This window comes from Equus przewalskii, chromosome 20 (genome assembly GCF_037783145.1).
Source record: "Equus przewalskii isolate Varuska chromosome 20, EquPr2, whole genome shotgun sequence".
Lineage (NCBI taxonomy): Eukaryota > Metazoa > Chordata > Mammalia > Perissodactyla > Equidae > Equus > Equus przewalskii.
Window position 1 is genome coordinate 45991962 of NC_091850.1, and position 23094 is coordinate 46015055.

Sequence of the window (23094 nt, forward strand, 5' to 3'; positions counted from 1 at the left end):
TTTAAATAAGAGTTTTGAACTGATTTTAATATTTCATCTCTACAAGAGTTGAATAGAACTAAGCAGGGAAAAATAAACTCTAAACCGACTGCTTACCACTTGGAAGACTTTTTATGGGACAAAATTTTGTGATTTAAAAACGTTTTCCGTTTCATTAATTATCTTAAAAAAAGAGAGAGAAAGAAATGTGATTCCCAAATGGGGATAACAGTTTGGAGAAAAATTGCCTTCAATTGGAGTTTTTTTGGTAGTAATTGCCTCACGTTTTCTCTTAGGGGACTGCTATTTTCATCTTTGTGCGTTTTCTGGGTTAGAAAAGCAATCGATTTTCTCCTATTGCTCTACATCACTCGGTGAAGGAAGGCCTTCAGTGTCTGTTTTTCTACGCTTTGTTATTATTATGTAATAAGCGATTGGGCACCTCAGGTTGTTTTCTTCCTTTGTTCAGCAGGGAAACCCACTCACCAAGCAGTGCTCCTTGGTCTGTCTTAGCCTTAATGTTGATTATGTGATCCTAATTTGTTTTAAAATGATGCTCAGAATGGCAAGAAAATCAGTGACAACGTGAAAGAGAACATGTGGGATCTGGTTGAGAGAGAATTTTCCTTAAGGCTTTAAGATGAGAAAAGGCGGAGACTGAGCAGATGGGGAGGTGAAGAGAGAAGGAAGAACCACAAGGTGGAATGGGGCTCACTCAGGAAGCGGCAGAGATGTGAATGCTGGGGTAGTTTCATGGGGAACAGAGAGGTGCTGTCCTCTTTCTAGAATTTTCTGTTGGAGCAGATGCAAATGTTAACCCTTTGCTTTGGGAAAGGGAGAGGAAGGAAATAGAAAAGCAGAGAGAAAGTATTTTCTCCTGGCCTGCTCTAGCTCACTTTCAGAACACTTACCTCAGGAACATATTTTCCTTTATTTTCTTCTCTTATGAAAGGAAAATAATACAGGCGTTTTTAGTGTTTTAATTTTTCCCTTTAATTTTTGGGTATGCTATTGCTCCTACTTTATTTCAGTGATTTAGACCAATTTCAAAACTGAGTTTACGAAAAGTTCTTTTCTTATTCTTTGAACCGTATTGCATATTAAAGATATATTTATATACATTGACCCATGAGCTTAATATAGCAGCCTGGATTCCCATATACCTTGATAGGGTCTTACAATTCAGTACTTTATTGTTGACTAATTGTAGCTTTATCTCCTTTGCTAGATTATAAACTCTTTATATCTTATACTTGAATAACGTTGTGTTGGGGGTATCAGAGAAACTCAATAAATGTCATGGTGGTTGACTTTGATGAGATTAATGAGCTATACCAAAACGTTTCTCAAAATATATAACACTTCTTAAATCACACCTAAAGAGGAAATTAATTTCCTTACCACATAGAAAAAGAATAACACCACCAGGTTTGATCCTTTGGGCCTTTCTTTGCTATCTTTGGTTCCTATTAAACAGGAACCTTCCCACGTTTTTGATGGCATAATAACTGAAAGTTAAAACCACCCAAAGAAAGTAACTGTTCAGATTAATTTCATGTCAAATACTAAATCACCAGGTAGGGCTACGTTTTCAAAATCCTTTCCTTATCCTGGCCTTCATGTTTTCATCTCTAGGTTTATACACAAAGAACAAGTATCATGGTCCAGAGGGCATCATTTGTTCAAGATATGGGCATCTAGAATGGAAAAAAAAAAAATCTCTGTGGGGAAAACAATATTACTGAAGGTGTCACAGCATTGCAATGTTAAAGTGATCAACCTTGTTTCAGGTGGTTCCAGTGATACCATAATTTTTACAATGTTTTGTATGTCATGTTATAAGATTGTATGTGTAGAATTCATAGTAAGATAATGTTTCAATAACTTTAAGCATGCTGTGTGCTTGGGATCCAAGTGGTAGAGATCGCTCACTAAGGCCAAACATTTTCCTTAGAGCCGAAAGGTGCCTGCAAGATCATCTGGTCACCTACCTCGTGTTGTTCTTGGGGAAAAGCGGGCGAGTGTCGCTGGTGGTTTATTAACATCACACAACCTAGCAGGATCAGGATTAGAAGTGTGGCTTCTCAAAGCCAAGACCACATTATTTCTATGGAGATACATGGAAGTGTCAGCAGGGGAAGACAAGAAGAGAAGTGGGAAGGATGTTCCTGAGATTTTCTTGGTGTATCACTCTCTCAGTGCCAAACATTCTTAATTCTTACACTTTCCACTTGGAAGGTACACACACAATAATGTCTGGAACGTGCATTCAGCATCAAGCATCTCTCTTCCTCCAATGTGTACCTGTAGAACCTGGATGTTCTGTCTAGTGTATGCTTTACTGTAAATGAAGCAGCTTTCTGTGTGCAGAATCTCTGGGAATTCTCCCGGCTTTCCTCCTTCCTCTCTTTTGAATTTTGACAGATGAGGCTTCTGGAAAACTTATGCATCTTTTTTAGCTTATGCTGTACAATTTCAGCTCCTGGAAATGGTGGCAAAACCAAAAAACTATACCACTTCATTTGAAGCTTTAAAAATTACTATTTTTTGAGGGGAGGCGGCTCAAATGATTATTGAATCAATATATTATTGGTTCTTTTATTTTCTTTTTATCATGAGGTTTTTCTTTCTATTATGATAAAATAAAGAGAAAGGTGCTGGATGCTTTTGGTCTCACATATACTGACCTTCATGTTTTCAAGATGAAAAGGCCAATAGGAAAAGTAAAGAATCAGAGGTTTATTAACATTTCTTTAGTCATCTAGTCTCAAAAATGTATCCTTTCTCTAGATTCCCCCATTCCTGTTTGAGATATTATGATTCTTCACTTTGCCCAAGCTTGACAAAATGGAATTATCTTTGACAACTGTGTCTACTTTGCTCCATTACCAGTTGTAAAATTCCTTCTATCTGTTCCTTCCCGTTGCTTCTTCACCCCAGCTTTGTATTTAGGAGTAACTTAAGGGGAGCAAAATGGTGGATGGGACAAGAGGACTTGCTTCTTTTTATTTAGCTTGTTTATTTGTTTTGGGGTGGCTTGGGTGACCACTGCTTCCATCTGTCTCTCAAATCCTTTATTTCCTCATGCCCAGAATGCTGACTTGAATCTTTCTCCACCTCAATTTTTCCTGTATGCAACAACCAGCATAATCTTCCTAAACAAGACTTTCATCAAGTTATTCTCCAATGACTCCCTAATGCCTACGAGAGCCAGCTACCTTAGGTTGACACCCACGTTCAGCCTCCACATACCTTTCAGAGATTAGTCAATCACGTTTCCTTGCAACTGCAGCAAGAGAGAGGCTCTCTTTTGAATTCCAACCTCCAACCTTGCTCGTGATATCTTTCCTGTAAGTTATGTCCTGCCTTTCCCTATTTGAATCTTACCCTTCTTCAAGGCTTGACTTAAGTCCTACCTTCTCCAAGAAATTTTCTTTGATCATTAGATATTGCAAAACTGTATTTCATCTGATTTAAGCCATCATGAGATAAAAGACACACCACTATTTCATTCACCACTAAGATAGAAAAACAGTTGTCGATTAAACTAGGATGGATTGCTGTCTTCAATTTTTATTTTAAGTGAGAAAGCTCTTTTAGATTTACTTAAACATAGATTTAGAAAAATTACATATCACTCTTGTGCATCTATACAAATATAAATGTAATGAAAGGTTAAGAAATGTCTAAAACTTCTTCTTATTCAGACTCTGAGTCTTCTGGGATTTTCTTTCCATCCACTGTCATTCATTCCATAAGTTGTGATGCTGGTGTTTTCTTGATCTTCCCAGAAGGTGTCAGTGGAAGATTTTCAGAAAACAACCAGGACACACAGTCCTTTCTCAAATGGATCTTCAATGGTTTGTTGACTGTAATATCAAGGTGCTGCAGGGGACCTGTCATGCCATCTGGAGTGACAATCGAGTCTGTACAGACTCTGGCAATGACAACTATGTCATGATTGCTGCTGACCAACAGCAGTTATAAGGGGACGTTGAACATCAGATGCATGCAGTTTCATCATGGTAAAAAGTGGAAAAAATGTGCAACTCAGAATGGATGAAATATGGTGCTTTCTCATCCCATGGAACTCATTTACCATTTTTATATGCTGTCCCTGTATCATTGTTTACAAGGCCATTAAACTGATGAATGTGTTTGATTCCGCTGAGCCTCAGTAAGACATTCTTAGAGATGGAAATCTATGACAAATATGTAGATGGTAACTGGTAAAACTTAGATCCGCTCTTTTCCTTGGGACATACTCAGAAATGAGGAGCAAAATTTCCAGACAGCTCTAGACTGGAATTTGTGGGTTAGGTTAAGTTCCTTGGAAATTTATTCCCTACTTTGATATTGTTATTAACTGTAGTCAAACTTTTTTGCAAATAAAAAATATAGTTGTATCTTTTGTTAGGCACCTGTGAGGATCCAGGAGTTTTACATATATTTAAATCATCACAAGTCAGGTGGGTTTATTTCTAATGTACAACTTAGGAGACAAAAGCTCCCAGAGCTAGAAGAGGACAGAGCTAGGGTTTAATTCTAGGTCTGTCTGACCCCACTGCTTGCACTTTCCTATTATGCTGCATGGCACAGTTTGTACATACAGGGCTGCAAAGCCCAAAATAGGTGACTTCATAATTTAGGGAGGAGTTTAGGAAATTTCACACTTTGGAATGTAAGTTTAAAATGGCAGTAATTCAGAACACAGATCCAAGTGAAGCTTGCACCTTCTTTTCTTTTTTCATGGCATTTTCACAACTCGTAATTATGTTTTATTTATAATTGTGTATTTATTTATACTTATTTGTTTAATATCTTTCCCAAGTGAAGGCAAGAACCATGGTTTTTCATTATTTCTGAGACGTACATTTTTCACATTTTAACATCTGTGAATTCAGAATTCATCTTAACATTGATGTTGTATTTAAGTTTAATAGACAGCATTTTACTTTTTCTCTTTGTGTTCCATAAAATAATTATGCCCCTCACAATGAATGTTTTTTGTGTTTGATTAAATGTGTGCTTTAATTAGCTGCTCTATGCTTAGTACATAGTACAGAGACTGATCCCATAAAAGGCACTCACAAACGTTTGTGCAATGAAGGAATGAATGAATGAAAGTGGAACTTTCAACTTTGCCTGAAGGTATTTGGATTTCTGGATGAAGTCTCCTGCCTACATGAAGCCCATTGTCTACTCTTGTTTTCTTGTTCTGTCTGACTTGAGATTTGTGTATGGCCAGTTTTGTCCGCCTAGAAGGGTACATGATCCATCCAGACAGGCCTGGAGAACTTAGCTTAAGAGTTCCTGTAGGAGGAGCCTCGTCAGCAGAAGCTGTTGCCTGGTGGAAACTACTTGTAGGAAAGCCCTCTGGAGTCTCCCACTGAGCTGTGTTTAGCTCCTCTCCAATGACCAGAAATCAGTTTTATTTCAGGCAGGGAATTGGGTGCAGGTGGGCGGGTGTAGATTCAGGCTTGTGCTTGGCTTTGTTTGTGCTGCTAAAGGACATTTCTCAGCAAGCCTCCCTCAGTGGTCTGGGACCTTCAAGGGAAGACCTTAAGATACCTACCATCTCTACCTTGCCCAAAGGGGGTTGAAATTCAGCCACAGAGGTTGGAAGACTTTACAGTTTACTGTGAAGCCTCGAGAGAGCCATGGTTATGCCTGCCAAACTCAAAATGAATGCCATCAGCCATCTATGGAAATCTTCCCAGAAAGTAACTCTCCCCAAGAGATAACGTTGTAAATGGGCTGCTGATGAAATGAGGATGGTGCCTAAAATACTATTAGGGAAGCACCGATTTAAATGTCACTAATGAAAGATAGGCGGTGATATAATGAATTGTAACCTCTGTCCTGAGGTCATGTATTGACAGAGGATTCTTAGGACTGATACTGAGATGCTGAGCCAGGAGGATGAGAAAATACTGCTATTTGCTGGTGACGTTTCAGCATCCCACAGAGGGGAATGACTTCCAGTCTAGATAGTGTCTTCATTCCTAATTAGAACAGAAAACAGCCGCTTACCAATACCCGGAGGCTGATTTAAAAAATATCCCATAAACAAACTCTACCTTCCTGTGCTCTAGTTGTTTGCTTACCAAATAATACTCAGGTCTAAATGTTGTCTCTTTATCAACCCTACATATGGAGGCCACCCTCCAATGTTGGCTACTGACCAGGCGAATCTCCCAAGTTGAGAGACCAGATTGGCAGTAGGTGTCTTAAAACCGAATTATCATCCTTGCTTTCAAGTTCATCTTGTGAGGTTGATTAGCAGGATATTAGCAGGACGAGGTCCCTGTTTCCTGATTATCCTTGGATGACTTGATTGGATTTGAGTTCCTAAACTGGAATTCCAAGGACTAAATCCTGGATTCAACAAGCCCAACCTTAAATGTCCTACCTTTTATTCATCTTGCAGAGAGAAATCATATCTACTGGATCTCTCAGATCACGTTGGCTGTGATTTCCCATCGTGTCTTCACAGGAAGGATGATCAAGGTGTTTAGACACATAGAATAAATTACCTTGGTTTATTTGTATGTATAGCTGTGTGAGCACAAGTAATTTATGGACACCATTTGCTATTTGCATATGAAATAGGCTTCTTGTTCTTTATGAGGAGAAAATGGCTCCTTTGGGTCACAATTAGCCTATCTGACAATTAGTCACAATTAGCTACAATGCTGGTGGTTAATTGTGCACGCAAAGTTGTTTAGACAAAGTGAGACTGAATTTCTTCAGTCTTTATTCAGAGCAATTTATTCAGAGCTGTGGCTTCTCTGCTTTCTATTTTGATATGGTTTAACGTTTCTCACTGTTCAAAGAAATTATTCAAATATCTCTATTGACTCCCACCTTATTGTTGGGCGGTGTAGAGAATCAAACGAACCTCAGAAGTGTTGCGACAGAGCAGTTCAAATGTTTGGATTGGTTGATAAACATGATTAAGAGGCACGGTTAAACTGCATAGCATATAAACAGTATTACCCTAACAACACTAGGCTTTGGGACAGAGGAGAGGCTCAAGGGGAGAGACTCTAGAAGGAAAACTTGAATAGTACAGGTGCACTTTTAATTTTCATTTTGTGTGCATGGTGAATAATACATGCAAATTAAAAATGTAAAAGTGAACTTCTGGTCCTCCAGAGGACTCTTCATTTGAAAACCTGTTGGATGATGGGTAGGTCTCCCAGGAGTTAGAAGATCGTTCTGGAAGAGTCCATCAGCTGAACAGGTTGCTGTGATGTTTAGGACTGCTAGGAGACAGCTCTGGAAGCAGAGCGTCACCCGCGTTTTAACGGTAAGGATCTGTCGTCTGTAAGATTGCACGTGGGTCTGGGACTATCATCTCTCACACCTCTGTGGAAAAATACCTAAAATAGTTCAGTTACACACTGGTGAACTTATGAGAAATATATTCGTCTCCTAACTTTTGGAGAGTGCATAAGGCTACATGTTGATATTTCAAATTAAATAAAAAAGGATTGGCGTCTTTAGACATTTCTGTACCTCGCTGCCTAACCTCTAGCTACTTTTAGAAGTACACACTACATCTTCTGGGACGATGCTTGCCTGAGGGAAAAAAACACATTCAAGGTGCTTTTGGGACTTCGCATTCTTTCAGACTCATAAGCTTTTGTTGGCTATGACAGACAGGTAAGGCAGAATCTAGGCTGCGAGCTTTCTAGGCTCTTTGGAATCGCCCCCTTGTTCTATATGCCTGGAAATGAGGTCACAGACCGTGAGATGCAAGGATGTAGGTTTGGAGTCACATTGAGGAATGAGCTTCCCCAGCATTGGGCTCAGCTCAGCAGCTCTTTATTATGCAAGTGCAGAGACAAGCATTTGGAACCTCTTCCCCTGCTGATTAATGTCAGAAGAAAATGGAGGTTTCTCTAGGACTCCCTTCTCCACTTTGACCCATGCTTCCTCAGGGCTTGATCACCGTATCTTTTATGCATCCCCAACAGCCCAGATGATTCCATCTAGCCTTGCAGCCTGTTTCCCCGACAAAACAGCAGGAATGCTATCTCTGCATCTTCTATGCATATTTCTAGAATGTTTCTGCATTCATTCTGCCACCTGCCACCCTCCACTTCCCTGAGCCCCATGATTCTGCTGCATCCTTCCCAAGGTTGACATCTTCCAGCCAAGCCCTTGAACTAGTTTGCCTGCAAACACTTATTCATTCTTTAGGACCAAGTGCAAGCGTCGCCTCCTCTGAGAAGCCTCCCCGACACTTTGAGGAGGAGGTGAGAGTTCTTTCCCTCTGCCCTCTCAGTACTTCGCTTCCGCGGAGCCCTTGTCACATCACTGTAGTGAAATGACGTTTGTCTACCTGTCTCTTTCCCTCCCTAGATTGTGAGTTCCTGAAGGACAGGGGTGATGTTCTCTCCATTTTTATACAGCTGTTCATTAATGCGGAGCCTGATACTAATACCCCTCAATTTGTGCTTGCGCAATAAATGGAATGAATTGAAATTTTCTCATCTGGATGTTTTTCCTGTCCTTTACTACTGAGTCTAAAACATTAACATCAATGATAAAATCTTGAGTATAATTATTGAATTAGAGTCTTCCTTGGCAGGAGCTACCTTTTGGGAGTAAGCTAAGTTTTTTGGAAGTTTCAAGATATGTTTAGGACGCTGGTTCTGTTCACACCACTGAAGTACGATATTAACAGAATTACGTTAATCATGTTGCAGTATATTATGTAAATAATTACATGTTTTCAATTTAGTGCACTGATATGACAATTTGTTAAATGATAAAGTCGTGAACTAAATAACCAATGGCAAAGACTCCAAAACTACTTAACGTATAAATCTGTTTTTATTTAATTTTGGTCTGGAACTATTACTTTAATGGTGCTATATTGTAACTAGGTTATTGTCATATAATGACTCACTTTAGCCAGAATATATGTGCAAGTAACAACCAAACGTAACATAAGCTCTATGGCGTTAGAAAAGTCAAGCCACATATCCTTTTTCCTGTATAATAACCACAAATGCTTTTCAATGAAAAAACTTGAAATAATTCTGTTTATATTCACTCACTTATTTGCAAAAATATGGTCCAGATATGATATCTGCCTTCTTTATGCTTTTCTCATAAAGAATGCTTAGTACCAAGTTACAAGTGTACAATGGACACGAATTCCAGACTTGTGGATTCTGTTATTCTTTCTTTCCCTAAAATTAAACCGAAATGTATAATTTTGTTGGTTGACTTTGTTGACTTCCAGAAAAAAAACAACTTGCAACATTTATGACAGCCCTCGACTTAAATTCATCTGCTTGCAGAGCTGGTTTTAAAATGAAGGAAAGTACTCCCCCTGCTGTGGGGATGTGTGGTGTTCTGTTTTACGCTGTGTTTATTTCTGCTGGGGAATACTGCTGCTCATCGAGTTTCAGGTTGCTGGGTTTCTCTAAACAGGGATTTGCGTGGGAGTAGAGACTGTGGGGGGACAGAGAGGGCATGCTGCTCTGGGGAGGCTCAGCTCCTTCCTCTGCTGAGCAACTCTGCAGGGAGGCGGCCAGTGCCCCCGTGGGAGTGCACAGTAGAAGCCAAGGCAGAAAAGAAACTTTGCTTTCAGAGAGCGTTTGAAAGCTGAAAGGATGTCAGTTTTGCTATTCTCTGGCAAAATAGCCAAACCGGTTTCAGTATCCTGTGTTAATCAGGTCTGGGCTTGTTTGGCTCAGCAAAGAGATTTCAAATATACAGGGCAAAAGAGTTTCCTTGGAGCTTCAGGAGGTCAACGGCTCTAGGATTTAGCTAGTGAGCGGGGAGGGTACAGATGCTGCTTGTTAATACCCAGGTGAATACTCTTGAGCCTGAATGAGATAATGCCCAAGATACCCATGTGGTAATCATGTCATAGCTAGACCCCGGGGAATGTAACTCTAAGTGTAAAATTCACCCATTCCACAAATATCCATTAAATGCCTACTTTGTGCCAGACTCTGTGCCCCACGAAATGTCAGGGTAGAGTACGTCTCAATCTCATGGAGTTTAGAGACGAAACTTGTTCTATCAATTTTTCCACAACTCTAGGAACGAAAAAAAAAAAGAGATCTAGAGTTGGAGGGACCCAAAATTTATGCCCCTGGACTTTCTCTATTAAGTTCCTACCTCAAGTGAGAACCTGGTAGAATGAATCGATCATGATCAATTCATAAAATGATTTCCTTTGGAGAAGTGTGCTTGCTGGGCTGCATGTTAGAATCCCCAGGCGGGCTTTTGAGAAATACCAACACCAAGGGCCCACTCAGGACAAGGGAAGTCAGTGTTTCTTGGGGGTGGGAGGCCCAGGCATCAGTATTTCAAGGCTCCCAGGTGATTCTAATGAACAGCCAGCTTTAAGCATTTTGGTTTATTTTGATAAATAGGGGTAGTTTGGAAATTTCACCCCTGAGTCATATATAAAGTGAAGTGGCATATTATATTTTGTCAGCCTATGGGTGAAAGCCACTTGAATTATATGGCCCCTGCTGCCAGAGGGAACTCTTGGAATTCTGTGAGAGAGGTATTCCTGATTTTGGAGTAAAACCACTGTGGGGTTGCGGGAAGATAGAATATATGCCCCTGTGAAGGCCTGATAAATCTTGACCAGGAGCGGAAATTTGGTGTGCAGAAAATGACAAGTTAGAATTTGGATGATGGATCTTGTGGGGAGAGGAGGCTGTGGTGATGGGGATACCCCTAGAACAGGTTTTGGGGCGGCTTGGCTGAAAAAATCCCATGTGGTAAAAGCTAAAGAGGGGACCTTTTATTTGCTTGGAAAGAACGACAGATAAGGGAGTTAGTCAATGGGGAGATTTAGAGGCCCTGAAAACTCCAGCGAAAAGAGACAAGATTCCAGAACTTACTTTTCTGACACAAGAAAATGGATGGGACCTTCGCTGTTTAAGTGCTATCTCTTAGCAATGGAGGGAGAGTGCAGCTCTTGTCAAATAAAGGAGGGCTTCACTGTAGCACCTGCTGTGAGTGGATCAGCCAACGTGGAGTGTCTTTTCCCTCCAGAAACCACTTTGCTGAAGTGCTCTTAATGTGGGGAGACGCGCAACACTTCCTCTGCAGCTGTGGCCCTTCACCTGGAGAAACGAAATGAAAGAGGACTAAGAGGCGAGACGTGAAAAGTACAGTTAGGAGTTGAGAGTTGCTGAATTGTGGTTCTCCCAGCCAATTAAGAGCAGGTTTGGATGGTCCAGGAAGCATCACGCGGCAGCCTCTCTCAGAGAGGAAATAGGGCCCTGTGGGTTAAAATGAAGATGCTGGAAGACGAGGACGGAGGTTTTTCTTCGTTGGAAGACATGGAAATTGGGTTAAGTTTGTAGAGAGGGCTCTACATGGAAATGAGTAGGAGAAATTGCTTCTCTCAGTTTCTGTAATTCGACGTGTTTAAATGGGATGTAGGCTAAGTGAGGTTAGGTATATTTGCTGTAATTTGAGGGAGAGCTATGACCCATACTAACTGTAGAATTTCATGCAGTGCTTTATGCTCAAGTCACAACAGCATCGAAGATCTGGGAGCTTATTGACTGAACTCTGAGCCTGCAATCATGGACTCACATTGAACCAGAATAATTTGTTCCAGCCCTTAATTACTTGAGAGTGACTTGTGAAATGATTAACTTGGTTAATTTATCCACTGATCAGGTATCAGTTGAGACTCTCCTCTCTGCCAGGCACTGTTCCGGGCCGTGGGGTATTGCAAAAATCCAAGTAGAAAATATCGCTCACTGTGGAGCTGACACTCTTGTAGGAATGGTGAGATTCAGTTGATATTTATCTTATTTGACTGCTCAGGTGGTAAGAAGGATCAGGTTAGGTATAGGGCAGATAGGTGAGCTGAACCAGCCTGGGCCATTTGGATATCCTCCTTTAAAAAAGAAAAGAAATACAAATTTTACAAGTAACCAGGCATTTCAGCTGGGCATATACTTTGAGTAGTTTTCCTTTCTGCTCCTGAATTTGCCCAGATTCATCCACAGTTGGGGGAAATGGAATAGAGTGAAGTTAGCTGGCCTAAAATGATCAAACACTGTCCTTGGCCTCTTTCGCTACATGTTTCCTTGAGTGATTAATTATCTGTGGACTTGAGATTGATGTTGGGAACCAAATCGAAATCAGTCTCAGAGGTATTTACTTTGGTGATTTAAGATAAGGAGTTTCAACTGTAATTCATAGACTCCACATTATTCACCGTTATCTCTGGTGGGGATTTTAATCAATGTTATACTGTCTTCTACTTAACTGTTTGTTACACTGCTATATGCATACATATACATAAAAGAACAAAACACCCACATCAAATAAGTAGAAATATATTCATTGAAAAATATGCAACAGACCCTCATTAAAACTGATTTCTTTTTCTTTCTCAGATTCAGAAATGCAATAAGGCTAATTGTGTTGCCTAGAAAAACTGATTTTTTTAAGCAAAGAAATATTTTTTTGGCTGAAGAACCCATTCCTTGCCCCTCTCACTTTGCTGTTCAAAGGCCTCGTATGAGGATCTAATGTATTCAGTATGAAGTAGATAAAAGTGAAGCTGTTCAGGAGGAAGCAGCCATGGGCCGGGGACGCACGGAGCCCAATCTACCAGCTGCCCAAGCAGGGAGCTCACCTCCCAGGCACTTTTAGGAGTCAAGGGTGGGGTGGAGAGTTGCCATTCACTGAGACACAAGAGTGTGGTGGGAAAGCTGGACACAGGGTGTGCCAGTTGGAAGCAGCAGTCCATCCTGGCCCTAAAATATCACTGATATAACTCTGAAAATGGTAGTACCTTAACTCTGGTCTCTACCCACTATAACTCATGAAACGTATACGGGGTCTAGAGTGCCCTAGATAACCCTTGAGTGGAAATTTAAAGAAAACATGTTGGGACTGGCCCCATGGCCAAGTGGTTAAGTTTGTGTGCTCCACTTTGGTGGCCTGGGGTTCGCCAGTTGGGATCCTGGGCGTGGACCTATGCACTGTTCGTCAGGCCATGGTATGGTGGCATCCCGCATGAAGGAACTAGAATGACCTACAGCTAGGATATACAACTATGCACTGGGGCTTTGGGAAGAAAAAAAAGAGGAAGATTGGCAGCAGATGTTAGCTCAGGGCCTATCTCCTCACCAAAAAAAAAAAGTGATAAATCTTGATATTCTGTGCCCTCGATATGATGTGGTGAAAATGGCACTAAAAAAAAAGAAAATATGTTTATGGAATATCAACTTGAATGGACGCAAACTTTTTAGTTGCCTGGGACACCCTGCATCCTGTCTTGGCCCTCCAGACACCCCAGGGCTTGATCCCCAGCCCTGCCACTTACTTGGCTGTGTGCTCTTGGGAAAATTGTTAATAGTTCATAGTCTTGATTTCCTGATGTGGAGATGATAATGTCTGCTTTGCAGGGCTTTTGTGACAATGAAACCTAAACACAGTAAGTAAATGATGACTAGCAGATCCATAGCTAGCAATGTAACCAGGAGAAACAGAGCAAAATGCCCCCTAACACCTTTAGGAGGGTTGGGGAAGAGATTGTCTCTGCTCAGCCACAAAGGGGCTCCTAGACCTGACAGCTCCATCCTCCACTTCTGGCTGCCAGTGGCATCAATGGGGTGGGCCTGGACCAGAGACAAAGTTGCCAACAGGGCTTTCTAAGGGTAGAGGGAGCTTAAACATTTGTACAATTAAGAAATCGTGCTAAAAAGGTTTTGCTTCATCTAAATTTTGATGTCCAAGGTCAAAGCCTTGGCCATGCCATTTAAATTCAAGTGCTGATTAGTATTGTCTCAAGACTGCACCCAATTTAGTCTTCACAAATACCTTTTGAGTTTGGACTTTTCTCTCCATTTTACAGGCAAGGGTAAGGTCTCTCACGTAGTTGGGGATTATCAACCTAGAACCAAAATGAAATGTGTGTAGTTCGTACACAGTTTATACCCAACCGTGTAGACCTGGGCTTGGGTTCTACAGAGTGAAAGGCAAAGGTTAGTATATCAAAAAAATTGGATGGGTGGGTTTGTCATGAGAAAAACTCACAGAGCTTCCTCATGAAAGTATGTGACATTGGGTCTTCACTGAGATTTGTATTTTAAAATCTCAAGTCTCTGGTCTGTTTTAACTTTTGAACCAATGAGAAGCAGCCCAAATGTTAGAGAAGGAATGGAGCTTAGCTGTCACTTAGTCCAACACTTTGATTTTGGAGTTGTGGAAACTGAAGCCTGGAGAGATTAAATGACAGATGCAAAGTCTTGCAATTAGTGGCAGATTAGGACCAGAACCTATGACCCCACTCTGACACCAGGGCTTGATTGTTGCCCGGCCTTGAAAGCTGCGCTTGTTTCTCGTGAGGTAGCACGTCTATCACTCTCGCATTCCAAGGTGGTAGTAATATACCCTGTCACCAAATTGCAGAAAGAGTTTAATACTGTTCTCGATTCCTTTGGACCGTGAATAGGTTTCTGGCCATCCTCCCCACTCCTGTCAGCTGGTGCTTGCTCATGCAGCGCCAAACAGTTTTAATGTGACTTAAAAAAATTCTATAATTTCCTTGTTGCTGTCACCCTGCCCTCATTCTCCAAGTGTTCTAAACATTTCAAAGGCCAGCAGGACGAGCCACCTCTGGACGGCTAGTCATCTGACTGCTTGTGGCTGCAGTTCCTTAGCAGCCAGAAAGCTGTGGGTTTAAGTTTATGGACTGACAATGCACTGACCGGATCACTAAATATTTGTTTGACGTTGTTAACTTTTTGTGCTAAAAAAAAGTCCCTTATTGTACCAGGATACCTTAGTACAAGGCAATGAAAGTTGAGATTGATAAACATTGTGGTCTTTTGTCTGCATGGCACTGGGGTTTACTTCATATTACTTGCCATTAGGAGATAGAACAGTTTATGTAAGAACATATTCAATGCTGAATGTGCTTTTTAATACAGCTCTGAAGGCATTTACTGTAAACACACATTGATGATTTGCTTTGTATACATAAGCTGCTTTTGGAAGTGTTTTTCCTCTGGGATATTGAAATAAAAATAGAATAATTAGTGTTCTGTTTTAGGGACCAATCTCTCCTTTCCTACATTAGAGTATATAAATATATATATTTTAAAAAATATATGTATCTTCTTTTCCTTTGGAATCTTATAAAATCAGGTCATGGAGTAATGTGTTGCCATGGCAGAATCTTATTTAAGCGTCTGTATTCTTTGCAAGCCTTCGGTTGCTTTACGTCCTGACTCTTGGGGCTTTCTGTTTCTTCTCTTTCTTCTTGGCCACCCAGCATTTGCCATCTCATTGTTTTGTTGCTCAGTTCCTGGCACCCCCGGTTGCCTATCGTGTTCTCAAGCTGCTGAAGACATTTAGTACAAACTCAGAGAGGTCACTTGAGAAAAGCCTTTTATTCCTCCCTGCTAAGAAGGTAGAAAACAGTCAAAACAACAGGAGATCTTCCTGATTTTAGCCACATTTGAAAAGAGATTTAAATTTACTTCTATGTGACGTTTCTGGACTATATACTTTGTGTCAGGACCTGTGTCAGTTCCTTTTTAGAGAAATGGCAAGAATATAGGTAAATTGTTTATTTTTTTAAACTTAAATGCCCCCTCCATCCGTACCCCCAATTCATTCTTCTCTCAAGTAGTCCTTTCAGGCTCAGAAAAATGTGTGTAAATTGCATAGGTCTGGTGATGGCCTTTCAATCACTTTGAAATCTCTAACTTTTTCCTTTCTACTTTTTCTTAAGTCTTTTGTGTCTTAAAAAATTCTCCTCTGACTCTAAATTCCTCTCTATCTACTAGTACCACACCTCTTTCCTTTATAGTCATGTTTCTGGAAAGGGTATTTTATATTCAATATCTTTGTATTTCTCTTTTCCCAATCCTCTTTTTCTCAAATCTACATTCATTTGCTTTCTGTCCAACCAATGAAATTATTCTCATGAGGATTACTCTATCTCTGCTGCATAACAAACCATACCAGAACTTGATTGCTTACAGCAGCAACAACTGTCTATGCTCTCTCTTGGGTGGGTGACTGGGCTCAGCCAGGTAGTTCTTCTGTTTCACATGGCATTGGCTGGGTTACGGTCATCTGTAGGCTTCACTAGGTTGGAATGTCCAAGACAGCTTGAGAGTTGGTGTGGGGGTGTCAGCCAGGAGGTTGGCTGGGCCTGTTGACCAGAATGCCTTGGTTGTTCGCTGTGTGGTCTCGCACTGTGGCTTGGACTTCTCACAGCCTGGTGGCTGGGTTCCAAGGGGGCATTCCCAAGTGCAAAGGCAGAAGACAAAGGTGTCTTAAGGACTAGCCTGAGAAGTTTTACAGTCTCACTTCTCTCCTCACTCTTTTGATCAAAACTGGTCACAGAGCCAATAAAACTCAAGAGGAAGGGAAATAGAGTTCATCCCTTGATGGGTTGGTGGCATGATCACATTGCAAAAGAGCTGTGGGATGCTGCAGCCATCTTGTAAACACAGTTGCTAAGGATATCCTACTTGACTCAACCAATCCTCCATAACATTAGAACTATTGGCCATTCTCCATGGTTACTGGTGCTGCTGCCTCCTGGTTCCCTTTCTATCCCTCTGCCTGCTTATCTTCAGCCTTCTCCATTTGTTCTTCTTTCCCTCCCTATTCCTGGCATGTTAGTGTTCCCCAAGGTTCTTTACCTTCTTGTCTTTTCATTTTCCATTTCTTTCTTAGAAAGTCATATCCACCCTCATGGTTTAAACTTTGATTTATTCATTCATTTGACAAATATTTATTGAATAACTAGTATGCATATACCACCTGCACAACCCCAAAAGATACCATTTACATTGGAGTTTTTATCTTGGCTGTCCATGTCTGTGCTTATTTCCAGCATATCTATTTTATATCATAACAATAGTTCTCAGTGGGGGGTGATTTTGCCCTACAGGGGATGTTTGGTAATGTCTGGAGACATTTTTCATTTTCAAAACTCAGTCTTGGGGAGCTACTGGCGTCTAGAAGGTAGAAACCAAAGCTGCTGCTAACTACCTCCAGTACGTAGGACTGCCCCTCACAGCAAGAATGATCTGGCCCATAATGCCAGTTGTGCTAAGTTGAGAACCTCTGTCTCTATCTGTATCTGCAGTGCAATTTCTCCTTGAGCTCCAGATCCACATTCCCAGTGGTCTGTCTCTCTCAGGCTCTAGGAATGCCACCATGATCCACCTGATTGGCCTTCCTCCCTCCAGGCTCACATCACTCCAACCCACTTTGCACAGTGCTGTCAGAAGTACTGATTTTTTGATGTAGCACAGACAGCTAAACATCTCTCCTGATTTGAAACTCATCAGGGATCCGCCATGGACTTCAGATAATGTTTAAACTTTCTAATGTGGTCCACAAGATATTTTATGATTGGATTTCTTTCTCATTTCCCATTGTATCTTTCTAGTCCTTTTTAGTTCAGCCATCCTGCCTGCCCTGTGGTTTCCAGAATGTGCTGTGCTTTCTTATGCCTCTTGACCTTTACATGTGCAGAAATGCCCCTATGGCAGGGAGTGTGGCCATCTCTCCTTCAACTCTAGGCTCAAGCCACCTCTTCCTGCAAGTTTTCCTGTATCGCTCCCTCCTATTCCTCAGCCCCAGGCTAGAGTGGGGGCTCCTCCTTTTTGTTCCTTCTCTGAAGACCCATAAATGCCCCTGCCTATGTCTCATTCCCCTGTAACAACCATAATGCCCTCCTGTTGTATTTGCTTTTTCTGCTTATGGCCTGCCAACCAGACTGGGAACTTTTTTGAGGTCACTGGATTGCCTTTGCCTCTACAGTGCTTGTACAGGTTTGGGGTTTAATAACTGTTTGTTAAATAAAAGAAGGCATCCAGGGGGACCACTTCTCCTCTTCCAAGTAGGAGCTACTTGGTGTTAAAGATACTGCACTTAATTCAAGAAATGAATTGGAAGTTGCATATTTACCAATGGTATAATGGTTGAATAAATTATGGTGAATCCATGTTGTTAAATATTTTTCAGCTATCATATAGGTTGGAATAGTCTGAATTAAACCAGAAAGAAGTCTGTGATGTATTACTAAGGGAAAAATGCACGAAAAAATTTTTATGGTATGATATAAAGAAGACACACATCTCTATACGTTTGTATATGTTTGAGCATTGCGCATATGGAAAGATATGCTTCAAACTGCCAACCTTGTTTACATTGCCTCATTATTGTAATTAACAATCAACAGTTAAAAAGTAAGCAATGGTATTCAGAAATTAGTTTCAAGACCAGATATGAACTTGTAGATAAACAATAAAGATAGGAGATAGTGTATAAGAATATTACTTTAGTAGCTTAGGGAATGTTTACAAAGTGGTATCTCTTTTCTTGTGTGTATATTGAATGCTTATGTATGCATAGAAATAAGTCTGTAAAGATTTAGAACAAAATATTAGCAGTAATACTTTCTGGGTGGCAGATGATTTTTATTTATTCTTTTGGCTTATCTGTATTATTTAATTTCAGAACAATGAGCACATCTTATTTTCATAATAGAAATAACATTCTCTCTAAAAATAGAAGATAGTACAAAAAGAACTGGTACCGTTTCGCTATCTCTTATCTGAACACTCAAGACTTGAGAAAGCAACACTAGTATGAAGTTATTACAAAATGAATCCATTTGAGAACAGCAGTTACTACATAAGATTTTTGTTCCTTTCTTGTAGCAACGACTGAAGGAAGAGAAGGAAGCCAAGCGGGCACGTTTGGATGGTCGGCATGACTACCTGTTTGCCATTGTAGCTTCCTGCGTGGACCTGAACAAAACTGAAGTGGAAGATGCCATTCTCGAGGGGAATCAGGTGCGATCCATTTGAGTTCTCACTGACTTGATTACAGAGGGCGCAGAGGGTCTGTTGACACTGTCCTATGTCAGGATCCATGCTGAGCCTCAGAGGAGGGCATCTGTTTTGACATGGACAGGACTCCATTCTGACTCTGTAAAAGTGATGGCAGGATAAGCTTAGGGCTCTCCAGCTCTCCATGTTGAATGGGAACTTATAATTGTCATTTGAGTTCCACGATTCTGACCATGATGTCTGCATCTCTCTACATCCAGTGAAGCCCGGCTGAGGTACCATTTTGGAACCAGAGGTTGCAGAACAGAATCTCCTCTCAGCTACTAATTTATCTTTTTTGGCGTTTATCCTGTTCTAATCTGGGAGATTGAATTGTGCCGTAGTTTCCTGGATTTGACTTTGGTTTGGCAGCTGAATCTTGTTTCTTTTTCTTCCTGACCTTGATTTCCATTTTCTGCCATGATTTCCCTCTAAAACCTGGGATATAATTTGCTTGGTGATTTGACCATGGATGGGGAAGACAAAACTCGGGGAAGATATAATTTCCTGGGGCTGTAAGGAAGGCCTCCCAGGACGCCTGTGATCACTCCTGAAGTTTTTTTACATTTAAAAAGAGAGAAAGTGGGCTCAGCCCCGTGGCCTAGTGGTTAAGTTCAGCACTCTCTCCTTTGGTGGCCAGGGTTGGGTTCTCAAGAGCAGACCTACTCCACTCATTGGTGGCCATGCTGTGGCAGTGACCCACGTTCAAAATAGTGGATGATTGGCACAAATGTTAGCTTAGGGTCAATCTTCCTCAAGCAAAAAGAGGAAGATTGGCAATGGCTGTTAGCTCGGGGTGAATCTTCCTCAGGAAAAAGAAAAAAGAAAGCAAACAAGGAAGCCCTTTTTGTTGTCAGGGATGTCACACTGTTGATAATGCTTTTCAGTATTAGGCTTGTAAATGTTTAACAACCAGCTTTGGGAAAGAGGGTGGAGGGAGGCACTATTTTGAGTATTTGCTGATTTCCATGGCCCCAACCATGGCTGATTCCAACCTACCAACATGGTGTTACTAAATGCTAAGTTGGGAACTGTTGTGATCAGTTGGCTGCCGTGAGCCAGTATGAGCCAGCTCCAGCATTCAACTGGCTTTGTACCTTCCTACTGTGCCACTCTGGTGGGGTTAATAGGAAGCAGTGGAGCAATTAAGGGTGGACAACACTCAAATGGTTAAACTACAGGATGAATCAATCAGGAGTTGAAGAAATGTCCTTTTCTTCCTCTTTTTCCTCTTCATCACAGCTAACATTTATTGCATATTTACCATGTGTCAGTCTCTGTTCTAAGTGATTTTCATCTTATATACCATTTAGTCTTCATAATACCAGGAGGTAGATAATGTTATTCCTCAAAAATGAGGCATAGAGGGAGAGAAGGTTACACACCCTGCTTCCCAATTCAGACATCTGGATTTGGGATAATACAGGTGGAATAAATGAGTAAAAGTTCTGAACTGTAGGAAGCCCAAGTCAAACTGCCATATCATATTCAGGACCCAGAAGTGTCAGAACCTGGAGGGGTAAAGGCAGCATGCTAGCTCAGGCTCAGAAGCAAGGCTAGGGAGGTAGGACTTTCAATACTGGCCCTGGTGGAAGTATCTTCTTTACCACATTCTTTACTTGGAAGTTAATCTCAGTGACTCCATCCTGCTCATCCTCATGGCATCCTCAACCAAGGAAATGTGACAAGGAAAACAGAGCAACTTGCTTTTCCTTATACATGATGGTTTTATTTATAACATGGTAGAAATTGAAGGAGGCTCATTTTCAAACTTAAATTTCAGCTAGATTTTATCCTTTAAAAAATTTTTATCTTAAATTGTGGTAAAATACAACATGAAATTTACAATCTTCATCATTTTCTAAGTGTACAGTTCAGTAGTGTTAAGTACACTGACATTGTTGTGCAAGCAATCTTCAGAACTCTTTTCATCTAGCAAAACTGCAACTCTATGCCACTAAACAACAACCCCCTCTCCTCCTTCCGCTGCCCCCTGGAAACCACCCTTCTACTTTCTGTCTCTACGAATTTGCCTGCTTTAGATATAGCCTACAAGTGGAGTCATACAGTATTTGTCTTTTTGTGATGGCTTATTTCACTTAACAAAGTGTCCTCAAGTTTCATTCATATTGTAACATGTGTCAGAATTTCCCTCCTTTTTAAGGCTAAATAATATTCCATCATATGTATATAGTGCATTTTGCGTATCCATTCATCTGTCAGTAAGCAGTTGGGTTGCTTCCCCCTTTTGGTTACTGTGAATAATGCGGCTATGAACATGAGTGTGCAAATATCTCTTCGAGATCCTGCTTTCAATTCTTTCGGGTATACTCAGAAAAGGAATTGCTGAATCATATAGTAATTCTGTTTTTAATTTTTTGAGGAACTGCCATACTGTTTTTCACAGTAGCCTCACCATTTTACATTCCCACCAATAGTATACAAGGGTTCCAATTTCTCCACATCCTTGCCAACATTTGTTGTTTTCTGTTTTTTTGATAGTAGCTATCCTAATGGGTGTGTAGATTTTATAGTTTTTCTTCTCATTTGAATTCCAAACTGTACTATTTCATTCAACATAAGACCCTCAAGGACCATCCATGTTGTCACAAATGGCCGGATTTCATCATTTCTCATGGCTGAGTAGTACTCCATTGTGTATAAATATCACATCTTCTTTATCCATTCGTTCCTTGATGGGCACCTAGGTTGCTTCCAAGTCTTAGCTATTGTGAATAATGCTGCAATGAACATAGGGGTGTCAGTATCTTTATGCCTTTGCACTTTCAAGTTCTTTGGATAAATACCCAGCAGTGGGATAGCTGGATCATATGGTAGATCTATTCTTAATTTTCTGAGGATACTCCATACTGCTTTCCATAGTGGCTGCACCAGTTTTCACTCCCACCAGCAGTGGGAGAAAGTCAAATACCGTACGATCTCACTGATAAGTAGCAGATAAAAACAACGAAAAACAAACACTTAGCAATGGAGACTGGATTGGTGGTTACCATGGGGGAAGGAAGGGAGAGGGAAAAAGGAGTGATTAGGCTCATATGTGAGGGGATGGACTATAATCAGTTTTTGGGTGGTGAACATGATGTAATCTACACAGAATTCGAAATATATTACGATGTACATCTGAAAGCTATATATTGTCATAATCCAATGTTACTGCAATAAAAAAATTAAAAAAATTAAAAAAACAAAAACAAAAAACTCTACTATTGACTATGTGTGGAAGTGCTTCCATTGGTAGCAGGCCGGTTGACTGACTTCTAGACATGCAGTGAACCTCAGGGGCGGGGCTAAATTCCAGGCTGCTGTTAGATGAGTGTTCTGTAGTCATGTGTGTTCTCATGGCAGTTTTCAGTGATTATTGCAATTTCATTGTAATTATCCCTAGTGTGTTAGACTGGGTTTTGAAAGGTTTGTTCTCTCTTTCTGATCTGCAATTGAGTGACAGTGAAACATCTATATTTATATCTGCTATCAACAGCTTAACACTTTAGGAAATTAGTGAACAAAGAGGGACAGTCTCTTCAAACGTGTGTATATAGCAAATATTTTTATGATTAATGGAATTACTTCTTTAAATTGGATCTTCGCTATGGTGAGACCTTTATTCTTTCATGGTTTTTATGTTGAAAAATATATGATCCCATCTATGTGGTTTGGATTAGATGCAGTCCCATCTGAATAAGAAAGCTGGTAGTAAATGCCGATTAACACAGTTTCTACGTCAGAACAAAGTCCTTGCCTTGCCTTTCCTTTCCCCCAGATTGAAAGAATCGATCAGCTTTTTGCTGCTGGAGGCCTTCGTCACCTCATGTTTTACTATCAGGACGTGGACGTGGCAGAAACAGGTATCCAAATTTGATGTGACATGACATAACCCAGAAATGTGTTGTTCGGCTTATCCAAGGATGGCATGAAGGAGGGCCGCTGTGAGAACTTCCGCCCTGGGAGGTGGGACAGGTGGGGAGCCGCCAGGTGTGGAGGGTGAGGCCCCAGGGGAACAGGTTCTATTTTCAGCCCAAGCAAAGGGGACAGATAATGGTGAGTATTTAGCCTGGTTGTTCTAACTTTATTTGGGATGTTTTGTTTCCTTTTGCAAGCTGTGCTGGTGATTGGTGAATAATAAAGTAGTTTGCATTTTGAGACTTCCTTTCCTTACATGCTAGTTCATTCTACGTAGTTATGTTCTAGGACTTCTTATGGCCATCTGTGTTTTCTCTAG

At 40.8% G+C, this 23094-nt stretch overlaps 1 protein-coding gene across 2 annotated transcripts in view; it reads left to right on the forward strand.

Moving 5' to 3' along the window:
* Positions 1-23094, forward strand: part of DNAH5 (dynein axonemal heavy chain 5) — a 267264-nt gene that overhangs the window by 39685 nt on the left and 204485 nt on the right. The window contains exons 1-3 of one of the 2 annotated variants that reach the window (XM_070587178.1): positions 6977-7291; positions 18684-18818; positions 22636-22720. In XM_070587178.1, coding sequence (XP_070443279.1) covers positions 7235-7291; positions 18684-18818; positions 22636-22720 — 277 coding nt within the window. In that variant the 5' untranslated portion in view covers positions 6977-7234. Of the gene's footprint in view, positions 1-6976; positions 7292-18683; positions 18819-22635; positions 22721-23094 lie in introns of those variants that run through there. The other variant, XM_070587179.1, reaches the window with a different exon arrangement.